This window comes from Ailuropoda melanoleuca, chromosome 5 (genome assembly GCF_002007445.2).
Source record: "Ailuropoda melanoleuca isolate Jingjing chromosome 5, ASM200744v2, whole genome shotgun sequence".
In the NCBI taxonomy this organism is placed as follows: Eukaryota; Metazoa; Chordata; class Mammalia; order Carnivora; family Ursidae; genus Ailuropoda; species Ailuropoda melanoleuca.
The window spans coordinates 62926655-62939575 of NC_048222.1; the positions used below are offsets into that span (position 1 = coordinate 62926655).

The 12921-nt window shown below is 46.4% G+C and overlaps 1 protein-coding gene across 1 annotated transcript in view; it reads left to right on the forward strand.

The window, feature by feature from the left end:
* Positions 1 to 12921, forward strand: part of EHD4 (EH domain containing 4) — a 79926-nt gene that overhangs the window by 52689 nt on the left and 14316 nt on the right. The window contains exon 4 of the mRNA XM_002913202.4: positions 6720 to 7132. Coding sequence (XP_002913248.1) covers positions 6720 to 7132 — 413 coding nt within the window. The remainder of the gene's footprint in view (positions 1 to 6719; positions 7133 to 12921) is intronic.

Consider the following 12921-nt stretch of genomic DNA (forward strand, 5'->3'; position numbering starts at 1 on the left):
CTGGCTGTCTCTATCTCTGTCAAATAAATAAATAAAATCTTAAAAAAAAAATAAAATAAAATAAAAATAAAATAATAAAATAAAATAAATAAAATAAAATAAAATATGGGTGGGTCTCTGCTGAGTCGTATCTTCTATTAGCTATCGCCTGAGCACTGATTCTTTCACTTGGCTCAAGCATCACGGCGCTGTCACCTTTACCCTAATTAATTGTGTTTTCTCCATGGCTGCAGACTATGCCTGGCCCTAGCGAGGTATCCTTCAACATTTCCTGCGCTCCCACCACGCACCTGTTGCAAAGGTTTTTTAAATAACCAGTAGATAACATTTTGGAGAGCTTTCTAAATGTCAGGATGATTCAGATGTTTCTCATTTGTTAACTCCACAGCCCCATGAGGTATGTGGATGCTATTATTAGCCCCATTTTACAGGTGAGGAAATGAAGCACAGAGAGGTTAAGTAACTTGCCCCAGCTAACAAAACTAGTAAGCGATGGAGCCAGGATTAGACCCCAGGCAGCCTGTGTCCAAAGCCTGTACTCTTTCTTGGTTTTTTTCCAGCTTTACTGAGGCATAATTGACCAATAAAAATTGTGTATATTGAAGGTGGACAACATGATTTTCTTTTTAAGATTTTATTTATTTATTCAACAGAGATAGAGACAGCCAGCGAGAGAGGGAACACAAGCAGGGGGAGTGGGAGAGGAAGAAGCAGGCTCATAGTGGAAGAGCCTGATGTGGGGCTTGATCCCATAACGCCGGGATCACGCCCTGAGCCGAAGACAGACGCTTAACCGCTGTGCCACCCAGGCGCCCCTGTACAACATGATTTAATGATTTTTTCACTGTACATATACAGTGAAATGATCACTGCAACTAAGCTAATCAACACATCCATTACCTTACCTAGTTGCCACTTTTTTTCTAATTGGATGTAATTTGTTTTAACTTTATGCAGCATGAAAATAATGTATTTGCAAAAACAGTAATGTTGATGAAAACATGAATAGTACCTACCCCGAGACTCATGAAGATTAAATAAGTTAATGTGAGTACACTGATGAGAACGATGCCTCAGTAAGCATATTATTAGCGTTAGCCGTTATTATTATTATTGTCTGTAACTTTCCAATTTTGATCACCCTTATACTTACTGTTAAAGCAGAATTATGCATGGCCCTCTTTACAAGTTGGTCATAGAGTTTCCTATCGTTAATAATGTACTGAGTTACACGATCTTAAATAACTTGTAATGTACTCGCAAGTTCAGTAAGCAAAGCCACTAGGTTACTTGAGTTTATGAGTAATGATCTAGTAGTAAAAGATCATGTGTATAAACGTGTAGCGTTCTCTTAGAAATTCTTGTGTGGGGGCGCCTGGGTGGCTCAGTCATTAGGCGTCTGCCTTTGGCTCAGGGCGTGATCCCGGCGTTCTGGGATCGAGCCCCACATCAGGCTCCTCTGCTGGGAGCCTGCTTCTTCTTCTCCCACTCCGCCTGCTTGTGTTCATTCTCTCACTGCCTGTCGCTCTCTGTCAAATAAATAAATAAAATAAAATCTTTTAAAAAAAAATTCTTGTGTGAGAAAATTCATATATGTTACCATCAATGAATTTCACTGCAATTGTCTGTTTTGTTCTTTCTCCGCCCTTGGTCAGCTCCTAGATCTTTCCCCACTGGAAGATAAGAATGGGTTAGGCAGGTAAGGCTCAAGAATCTTTTATCCCAAGTGGACAGCAGTAAAAGGAAGAATCTGACCACTGCTTCACTTGTTTCCTGTGAGGGAGCTGCTTCCGACTCAGGGGTTGCTGTTGTTGTTGTCGTTGTCATTGTTGTTTTAATTGGAAGCACTTTGTCAAGAATAGATCTCTTGGGACATGTGAATATAATGTGAATATAATGTTCTATGTCAATTATATTTCAATTTTTAAAAGCCTTGAAAAAAGAATATCTCTTACAAAAGTCCAGGGCAAAGCCCATACTCTTAACCATGTCTTGTGCAAGAATGAGGAAGACATGGTCCCTGTGGTTAAAGAATTTATGATCCAATGACAGAGACCTGTACATCCATCTGATTGTAATACACTGTGTAAAGTATAAGCAGAGGGCTTGGGGGGCTCAGAAGTGGGAGCAACTGAGTCCACCTACAGCAGGGGTTGGGGTCCGGGAGATAGAAATAATAATGGAAGTTTATATTTATTGAAAGTTTACTCAGTCTTAACATTAAATTGAGCACATTGAGAGCATTTTCTCATGTAAACCCTCAATAGCTCAATTTTACAGATGAGAAAATTGTGGTGTAAGGAAGTTAAATAACATGGAAGTGAATCAAAGTCCAGGTATTTTGAAGAAGGACAAGGATTTAGGCTGGATTTCTTGGTCCTACCCCAGAGGGGAGGGGCTCACCAAGGCTAAGCTCCAGCATGACCAAAGATGGGGGATCTTCCATACATTTAAAAATCCTCCTTCAAATAAGCAGATTTAAATTCCATGTTTCCTCAGTTCTTTGATGCACCATCTAACCATCTATTGGTAACTTTTTAGAATAAAAAGAAGCTACTTTAGATGTGTTTAGACCAACAATAACATAGATCTATCTGTGCCATTCCATGCTTTGGTGTTCGGTCTAGAGTAGTGGTCCTCACACCACCAGGCATCGCCAGTTAGCTGGGCCTCTTTAAAAAAAAAAAATGCAGACCACCAAGCCCAGCCTCAGGGATTCCGATTCTGTGCTTCTAGGGGGAATCCGCACGTCTAACCTTTGGCCAGAGCCTTATTGAGTCTAAGACCTTACTTTGAGAACCAATCATCTGTAGGTCCTTGTGAGTCACTGTCTTCTTTCATCAGGCAGACTAACTAATAATGAATTAAATCACTTCTTTAAAATCAGCTAGAACTTTTTGGTAGCTAAGTACTTGATGCCTATCTTATATCGTGAAGATTTAAGAATTGAGCAGACCTATTCAGCCTTAAAAAGGAAGGGACTTCTGACAAATTCTACAGCGTGGATGGATTTTGAGGACATGGTGCTAAATGAAATAAGCCAGTCACAGAAAGACAAATACTGTACAATTCCAGCAACATGAGGTACCTAGAGTAGTCAGATTCATAAAGACCAAATAGAGTGGTGGTTGCCAGGGCTGGGGGAGGAAGGAGTGGGAAGTTAATGTTTAATGGGTACTTAGTTTCAGTTTGGGAAGATGAAGAGTTCTGTAGACAGATGGTGGTGATTGCACAACAATGTGAATGTGCTTAATGCCAATAAATTGTACACTTTAAAAATGGTTAAAGTGGGGGACACCTGGGTGGCTAGTCAGTTAAGCGTCCGACTCTTGATTTTGGCTCAGGTCTTGATCTCAGGGTTGTGAAATCGAGCCCCTCGTTGGGCTCGGTGCTCCATGGGGAGTCCTGCTGCCCCTCCTCCCCCTCTAAAATAAATAAATCTTTTTAAAAAATGGTTAAAATGGTAACATACTAATAACAACAATAACTGTATGAAAAAAAATGAGCAGACCAACCTCTTCCAGCTGTGGTAATTCTTTGCTTTCTCCTGAGACACTTGATTTCTTCACCTTTGATTATACTCCCTAATGTGTCACAAATAATCCTTTATACCTGCTCAATGACAAAGAGAACACAGTTCTACCTACCTTTACTCTTAAATCTTAAGTTCTCCTGGTTACTTTAAAGCAAGAAAATATGGCCATGTGGCCATTCCTCCAGAGATGAGTAATGGCCTCACAGTAAACTTGTATCTGGCAGCTCTGTTCCCACTAACTTTTTATTTCAATGAAGCACTGGAGTGACATCTTTAAAAAAAAAACATTTAAAATAACTATTAGTGACCCAAATTTAAGTGAAAGTTTAAATATGAGTAGTGTCAAGGCCTACCACTCAACCCGGGTGGTCCTTGGAGGAAGAGATTTGTGTCTCCGTGGCTGAATTTGCACATGTGCGGGCAGTGACAGTGATGGGGATGCCAAGTGTCTTCTGGCACTGATTCTAAGAGAATTTCTGATGTGGGGAAAACTATTCACCAATCATGATTCTTGGTAGCAAACCAAAGAAGCTGATTCTGATATAAGTAGAGAAGGAAATTTTCAGAAAATCAAGTTGTTCACAGAATTAATGGATAGGTTGGAAAGCTAGTCTCAAAAACTAGGTTAGGAAGCCACCACCACTGGACTCTCAATTCAGCACCCTGCCATGAGGAAATTCTCATTTTCGGGGCACCTGGGTGGCTCAGTCGGTTAAGCATCTGCCTTCTGCTCAGGTCATGATCCCGGAGTCCTGGAATGGAGCCTCTTGTCTGGCTCCCTACTCAGGAGGGAGTCTGCTTCTCCCTCTCCCTCTCCTCCTCCCCCCGATAGTTCTCTCTCTCTCTCTAATAAATAAATAAAATCTTAAGGGAGGGAGGGAGGGAGGAAGGAAGGAAGGAAGGAAGGAAGGAAGGAAGGAAGGAAGGAAGGAAGAAAGGAAGGAAGGAAGGAAGGAATTAATTCTCATTTTCGCTGTGACTTTGCATCATTCTCCCAAGATTCAACACCCCCGTCTGGTAGAAGGAGATGATTCTCTGGTTCTAGGTCACCTGTCTGTACCCCAACCTGGCAATGAGTGGGGTAAGGGACTGTCTGCTACACCTTCAGTGTCTAGGGCCCACATGGGACCCCTCGCCCAATAGGAAGGGTGTTCAGCAAAGTCAACTCGTGTCCACTCCAGCGTCCACACGCAGGCCCTTCTGGTGTCAGTTCTAAAACATCTTCCTGCCTCCCAGGGCACTGCGGCCTCATTCATCTGCTGAGGATCTCCTACCCAGGGTCTGGGGCTATCTGACTGACCCAAATCAGTCTGGAAGAACAGAAGCACCTTGGGCGAGGCAGCTTGTTCTGGTCCTGCCGGGACAGAACTCAGAGTGAAATCTAGACTCTGAATCTTGACATACTGCCGCGCGACCCTGTGCAGCAGGTCTTTGATTTTCTTCTGTTCTCTCCTGACTGCTGATCGTGATGAAAATAAACTCTGGCCCACGTTCTGACAACTACCTTTGCCCTCCTTGTCCCCAAGGAATCAGGGAGTGCCACCGTGAGACAGAATAGAGAAGTGAAAAGTATGCACGGGAAACACACAAACGTGTAATGACAGTAAACAGCACGTTCAGGGCCCGTGCTTTCCTCTGGGGAATGTGCTCGGGGAGGAGTCCGCAGGGAGCGTTAGCATTTTGCACTGTTTCGTTTCTGTCTTAAAATCGTGTCTAAATCCTCTTGTTCTTCAACTACTTCCCTTACGCCTGTTCTTCAAATTTATGGAAAATTTAGTCCGTCGACCCCCTTTATTTTTGAAAATAGGTCGTTCTCTAGATGCTTTCTTGTCTACCTTAGAACCCTCAGAGTTAATCAGTATTCCAAAATTAGTGTGAATATTTTTGTATTTGTGCTGTTCTATGTATCTATTGGCTCTTGAGTATTGCTTTGTTTTTTTTAACATTTTCTGTGAATGTTATCATGCTGGGCATATCCTTTTGGAAACTGACTTTGCGCTCACCAGTCTTTTGGAGATTTGCCTGTGTTGACAAGTGAAAATCTAATTCATCCTCACTGCTGTATGGGATTTTGTTATATAAATAAAGTACACTTAAGTTCTTTAAAGCATCTGAGGCAAATAAGGCCAAGGGTCGAAATTTATTAAAGTTATATGATGGGTATACCAGCATCCATCATATTATTTTCTAGACCTTTATGTGTGTTTGGAAGTTCTCAAAATCTAAAAAAAGTGGTGATAGGACTAAAGTAGAAGTCAGGAAAGGTAGCCGAGTCATCTCGGCTCTAATTGGGCTGCGCCGAGACTGAGCCCAGATCTAATCAGACCGAGATTAAAAATAAACCTTGTGGGACTGGTCCTCTCTTGTTTGCTTTTCACGGGCCTCTGCATCCCCAAGGGGAGGCCCGAAACAGGCCTTGACCATGGCCGACGAGGAGTGTTTAGGGAGCTTCATGAGTTGAATGTATTGGCACGCGGCCAAAGCAAACTAAACAATTTGTTGTGGGCCTGGCCATTTTTAAAAAGAAATTGGCAAAAGACCGTTTCACACAATGGGTGAGACATGATTTTTTGAAAATATTTACAACTTACTTAAGATATAAATAGTTCAAATGATACATATTGGTCTCAGTTTTGGGGCAGGCCAACATTTGGCCTCCTTGGCATTTAAAAACTGAGGATAAGAGAAGACAATTCCTCTTTCATTGTGCTTACTGGGTGACCCCATGGGACCCCTGAGCAACCCCTGGGTTTTCTTCCTTCTCCACCTCCGCTACTTTCAGAAAAGCAAGGCTTTGGCAGAAGGGAGAGCTTTTGACCCGGGCTTATGGTTTCACATAGCCATCGATCAAATCTGCCATCAATCCCAAGGACTGTACCAGGTGAAGTAAGAGACTAGCGGGGACTAAATGAAATCACGGATCGGGAAGTAAGTGACACCCAGTCAGAATGACCATGAGCACCTTTTCAGGCCCTGTTTCTTCCCAGGGAAGGACTCCTGGCATCCTCAGCATTAACTCCCAAATGCATCCAGCCCCGGGGGGCTCATCTGAAGTGATTTTCAGGCCACGAAGCCTCCACTGCAAACTTGGAGGTGGCGCTCTGTCCCCGGCAGCCGCCAGCGCCCTAGCGCGTCCCCAGCCCTGAGCAGTCAGCCCCACTGACGTGCCCTTCTCTCCACCTAGGCTATGACTTCTGCCAGGTCCTGCAGTGGTTCGCGGAGCGTGTTGACAGGATCATCTTGCTCTTCGATGCTCACAAACTGGACATCTCAGACGAGTTCTCGGAGGCCATCAAGGCCTTCCGGGGCCAGGATGACAAGATCCGCGTGGTGCTGAATAAGGCTGACCAAGTGGACACTCAGCAGCTGATGCGCGTCTACGGGGCCCTCATGTGGTCCCTGGGCAAGGTCATCAACACGCCCGAGGTGCTCCGCGTCTACATCGGCTCCTTCTGGGCACAGCCCCTACAGAACACTGACAACCGCCGCCTCTTCGAGGCCGAGGCCCAGGACCTCTTCAGAGACATCCAGAGCCTTCCCCAGAAGGCGGCCGTGCGCAAACTCAACGACCTCATCAAGCGAGCGAGGCTGGCCAAGGTGAGCCAAGGAGGCACCCTGGGCAACAGGGGACCCTTCCCGCGCTCTCCTGAGGGAAGGTGGGGGTGGGGGAGGCTCCATTCCAGGCGCCCTAGGTAATGGAACATGGAAAAGGTTAAGAAGAGAGCCTCAAGACCAGTATGCCTGATTCTGGCTCCTTCTCTGTGATCTTAGGCAGATGATTCAACCTTTCCAAACCTGTTTTCCAGTCGGTAAAATGGAGCTAGTAAGAGCACGTCATAGGATGCTTGTGAGGACTCAGTGTGACCTTGCTTGCAGGGCACACAGGGAGGGATTGATGCACTCACCACCCGGAAGCTGCTATTATCTTAGGACAAGGGGAACGTAACCAGCTGAGCCAGAGAGGTGGCATTGGTGGGACCAGTAGGGTGCTGAGATGCCACCACTAGTCACCCTGAGCCTAAGGCACAGAACCCAATGTCCGATGTCACTGCCTGGAGCCAGAGTCGCGCTAGGAGGAAGGCTGGTTCAGCCTGACACACCGAGCGCGCTGCTTTGGGGACACGGCGCGTCCGCACGCTGGTGGGTGCCTGCAAGCAAGCCCGCTGTGGCTCTGGGCTCCCCCACCTCGTAGCTGAGCCTTATGGCAGCCCCAGGGGTGCGTACCTGACAGGGTGAGTGGTCATCTGCTTGCCATCCTCAAGTACTGTCATTAGTTCTGCCACATCTCTGAAGAGGGAGAAGCGCATGACTCCTCTAAGAAAAACTGTAGGAAAAAAATGGTTCTTTAAGGGCTGTGTGCACCTTTCATAAAATCCTCTATTCCTCTAATGCTGGAAGTGCCCCCAGAGTTTGTCTAATGTCAGCGATCATCAGAAGCACCCAGGAGCTTTAGCCAATGTAAATTCCTGGGCCGTGCCCTGGAGTTGCTGATTCATGTGTGTGCCTGTCTGTGTGTGTAGATGTGAGTGCGTGTGTGCGTGCGTGTGTGTGTGTGTGTGTAAAGCTCCCCAGGTGATTCTGATCATCGGTCACGCTTGGAAGCCGCCAGTCTATCCACTCCCTAATTTTAGGAGGATGAGGCAGAATAAGCGATCCCTCCAGGGTCACCTAACCCACAAGTAACAAAATTGGACGAAAAGACAGCACTCCGGCTCTCAGCCTAGCCCCGTGCCTTGTCGTGTCAGCTGAAACCCTTCCGCGGGCCTGCCTTGCCAAATCCACTGGCACCCTGGGAGGGCAGCGTATTTTCCCTTCATCTTCTGGTGGCGAAGAAGCCATGTCCCCTCCCTTATCCTCTTGCACAGCGAGTGACTTCTGGTCTGGCCTTGGAGTCCAGCAGGCCAGCCTTCTGGAACCCACCACCACTTTGCCTCATTGCAGCCCCACTCGCTCAGCACCAAGGCCAGGCCTGGGAGCCTCGCTGGTGAAGAAGGAGGCTCCAAACCCCCCATTACGGAATGATGAGCTATGGGCTGAATGCGGTGTGGACCCATGCTCTGAGCAGGGGGCCTGGCCAGGGGAGGCAGGGAGGGCTTCACTGAGGCTGTCTGCTGGACAGGCCATTGGCCTTCTCACACCTCCCTATCCCTGCCCAGCAGCCTCCATCTTTGTGCCAGTGTGTTCACGCAGCAGCGTCTCTCCTGTATCCAGAGAGACAAGGGCACCTGAGTGGCTCAGTCAGTTAAGCGTCTGCCTTTGGCTCAGGTCATGCTGGGATCGAGCGCTGCATCAGGCTCCTTGCTCAGCAGGGAGCCTGCTTCTCCCTCTGCCTTCTGCTCCCCCTGCTTGTGTGTGCACTCTCTCTCTCTTTCTCTCTAACAAATAAATAAATAAAATCTTAAAAACAAAGAGACACCTGGCGGCATCTGTCTCTGGCCCCACAGATAGGACCTCCATCTGCTCTCTTGGCCTCTGCTCACCTTCCGTCCCGGTGCGTGCTCACACATACTCCTGTCTCACTCAGTTCATCCGCAGTCACTGCGCCCCTGTGACGTACGGTTCTTTGTCCTATCTTCCTGGTCCAGGCTGGTTCCTCTCTGGAGCTACAGCCATTTTTATTACCTTTCTACGAGGTGGTCATGCTAACCAGTTTGTAGATCCACTTATTTGCAGCTTTCCTGAAGTGACTTCTCTCGTGCGCTAGTCCTGGGCCTAACGCTTGGTGGCAGGAAGTCTGCCTTTGCCCCTTTCATAGCCCCTTGGCGTGTGGTATTTCTCCTCTTCAGCTGATACTCCTGCACTTACACTTCAGGGTCCACGACACCCCGTGTTATTCTATAAGCAAGATGGTGAATCCTGTGCTAGCCTTTGTAGATTTCAAGATTGTTTTGAACTATTTATAAATGCCCATGGACGTTTCTACTTCACCAGTCACTGCTGAAGCCTAGTGACTCAAGGCGCAGCTCTATTTGGTCATGGAAATAAATGAAGAGCAGAGAGTTCACTGGGAGTGCCAAGCGCTTTGGGACTTCTCTGCCCTCCTTGAGCGTCAGGCCCCGGAACGGATGGACCAGCACGGCCACAGAATGCTGCTCTGTCCTGGCAGTAGGAATAATGAAAGCCCTTGTGTCAATGCAGGGGGCGGGCAACTTGCTGAGCTTACTTCTAGGAAAAAAGCTTGTCTTTTTTTTTTTCCTTCCCAAGAATAGTATCTGGCTTGTTCCTTTTCATAAAGGAACATGTTAAAGTATGGATGTTTTCAGCCTGGGCTTCTCAGTGCCAGGGCACTCCCAGGGCAGTACCGTCCTGCGCAGGGGGACAGGAAACAGAGGCTTGGGTGGAGAAGGAGCAGAACTCAGTACAGCGGCCTTAGCTGCTAACCGGTGTCATGTGCTTCACACCAGCTGCGACATTACGGCCATTTGTGAACTTGTTGCTTAAATGGACAAAGAGTCACCCGAGTTTTTCTCTTTGCCATGTTTATATTGCATGAAGATGCTCTTAGATTTTGGCATATTGATCTTTATTTCTCTTGATCCAGTTTTGCTTTTGCAAGCCAACCCTTACTGAGGGTCTGTAGTGTTCCAGAAGCTCTATGATGTGTATTTCATCTGATCCGGTCCATAACTGCACAAAGTTGGGCATTATCTTCGTTTCTCATGCAAGGGAACTGAAGCTCAGAGAGGTGAAGCCACTTGCCCAAGGCCTCACAGCCTATGAGTTGCAAAATATAAATTCAAACCTTCATTAGTTTGACTCCTTGGTCTGGAGAGCACTCACCTGAAATGCAGAATGGACAGCATCTATACCTTCTCACTCTTGCTTTTTGCGTTCATCTGTCATTCTGGGTATTCTATGAAATTGTTTATCCATAGGAACGCTGCAAAGTTTAGAGATTTATCAGGCTGACATTTTGAAAACATGCAAAGGGTAAGTTTTTAGATGTCACCTAAGAGGTGTCAGATCGAGTTGGGGCGTGGAGTGTGTCTATTTAACAGAACACCTTAATTAGGCAGAATTCACGTCCCATCCAGAAGTAAAGCAAGTGTGTGGTGTCGCTAATATCCTGCCGGGTTCTGCAGTGATCAAGCTCCAGGTACCATAAAAATGACACTTTAATAATTGAAAAATGGCACTCTTACCAAAGATCTCTTGAAATTTAATGATTTCCCTGCTTTTTCTATTTTTATATGTATTTTTCACAACTCTCTATTTCAAGGAACAAGAAAACTTTAGAGTGGTTTTTTGGTTAACCTCAAAGATCACATCCTAATGATATCAGTAGGTGTCCTTTTTGAAGACTGTTTACAATCTAAGGAGCTAATCAAGGTTCATTTCATGATTCTTTAGGCAATTCTGGGAAAGCTCAAAAAAGTGTTTTGAAAATGTAATTTAGTTTTATTCAGCTCATTAAAATAGCCTAATTGAAGAAATTAGGCTCTTACAAACCAACCCCAAAATAAGAGTACTTAATGGAATAAGTGAACAAAAATAAAGAGTGAGGACTCCACCCTCTCTAAACATTGCCCAAGGGCAGGAAAGTTTCCCACCCCTTCAGCGCTCTTCACTCAACAAGAAATGAGTCAACATTTGAGGAAGGAACAGCTAAAAATGAGAAAGAAAAGGAGAGGTCAGTGATTTCCAGCGTCCCGCTCGGTCTGTGGCATTCGGTTTTGTCTTCAAAGCGTGTTCTCCACCAGTCACGTGTAACGCGCAGAGCCTTGCTTTCCGGTCTGTCTGCACCGCCAATTCCTTCCGTGGAGAAGTTAGATGTTTTGAAATTCACTGAATGGACCCAGGCTGAGGTGTGAGGATCCTTCTACAGAGGCTGATGACGCCCCGCTATTGCTTAGCCCGCCGAGGGGCCTTTAAAAATAGCTCAGTCCACTGTGGATACGTGTGTCAGTATTCGCACCCATGTAGGGAAGCCTGTCTCTTTGAAGGCTGCCCTCACAGGAGTGGGTGGGCCCCCGTGAGTCCCCCAGAGCTGTTCGGAATCACATGCTGTGGGTGCCAGCTTTGATTTCAACAGAACAAACCCCTGCTTGAGGGGGAACCAGTGAGCTGCTCTTCTCTGCCTCTGATAATCTCACAGGCTTACTACCCCACAGTTCCACCTTTTGGGTCTCTACTTCATTAACTGATTTTTTTATATATATCATCATAAACCCACTTTTAAAATGCGCTGATCCCCTGATGTTAACTGCTCGGTACAAGTTTCTAGCTGGGCCTCCACAGATGCAGGTCTCCAACAGGTTGTGTTCACGTGCAGATGAGATGGCATAGCGTAGAACCATGTTCCCCCAGCCCGAATCCCCCCAAACTGCTCCCCAATATCCAAGTTCCATGAGGATTTCCACTCCTACTGACCATGAGCCCTGGAAGCTTCCAGCACTCACTGCCTGGGGCTGCCCTCCACGCCCAGGGTACATACATCCAGTATCACTCTGAGTACATGCTTCTTCGCCTTGGATATGTATGAACACTTGTCACTGGTCACGGGTAATGAGATTGGAGCAGAATATGTAGTGAACCGGATAAAGGGAAGGACGTCTCTTTCTGCCCATCGTGTTATTAGCCCAGAGACAAACTGACATTGTGATGCATTTGACCTAGCTCGAATCATCAGCACGGGATGAGCTGGGGCTTTCCCAGTTTTTTACGAGAGAAAGGGTGAATTGAACGAGGTAAGAATATTCGAAAGGCCCCAGGATTCAACGTCATACTTGCGAATGAAGCGCTTGGGCCTGGATTCATCATATTACTATTCAAATGCATTCAGTAAGAACTAACCAACCACAAGCCTTCTCTGGCATTACTAACCCTCTGACTGGGGGTCTTTGGCCATTAGGCAATAACAAGTAACATTTTTACTAGTACGTCCAAATCCGTGATCTCTTTTGATTCTCATACTAACAACCCTGTGAGGTAAGAGTTGTCATTTCCAGTTAGCGCGTGAGTAGGCTGAGGTGGGGAACTCGAGTCGCCTAGCGTTGCCCAGCAAGGGGCAGTGGTGGCAGGGCCTGACCCCGGCCTTCCAGAGCCGGGTCTCATCAGGCCTCCCCCTTCTCCCCTTTCTCTTCCCTCTTGTCTTTCCTATCTCCCTTCTTCTCGATTAGTTTTCTCTCATTATAAAGAACAAAAGGCCTTTCTTAGACTGTGTCCACCTCCTTTCCCGGGGACCATTGCCTGGTCTGGCCCTTAGTCCTGTGTTTATCGGGAAAAAGTTCTTTGACACAGAAGGGCAGGCATGTGCCTCCAGGCTGTCCCCTCTGTTTACCAAGAGTCTTTAGAAAATTACAAGGTGCCATCCTGCCAGAAGATTGCCATCTTTACCCACATCCTACGTGGTGTTCATAGTGGCTTGTGCCATAATATATGCATTT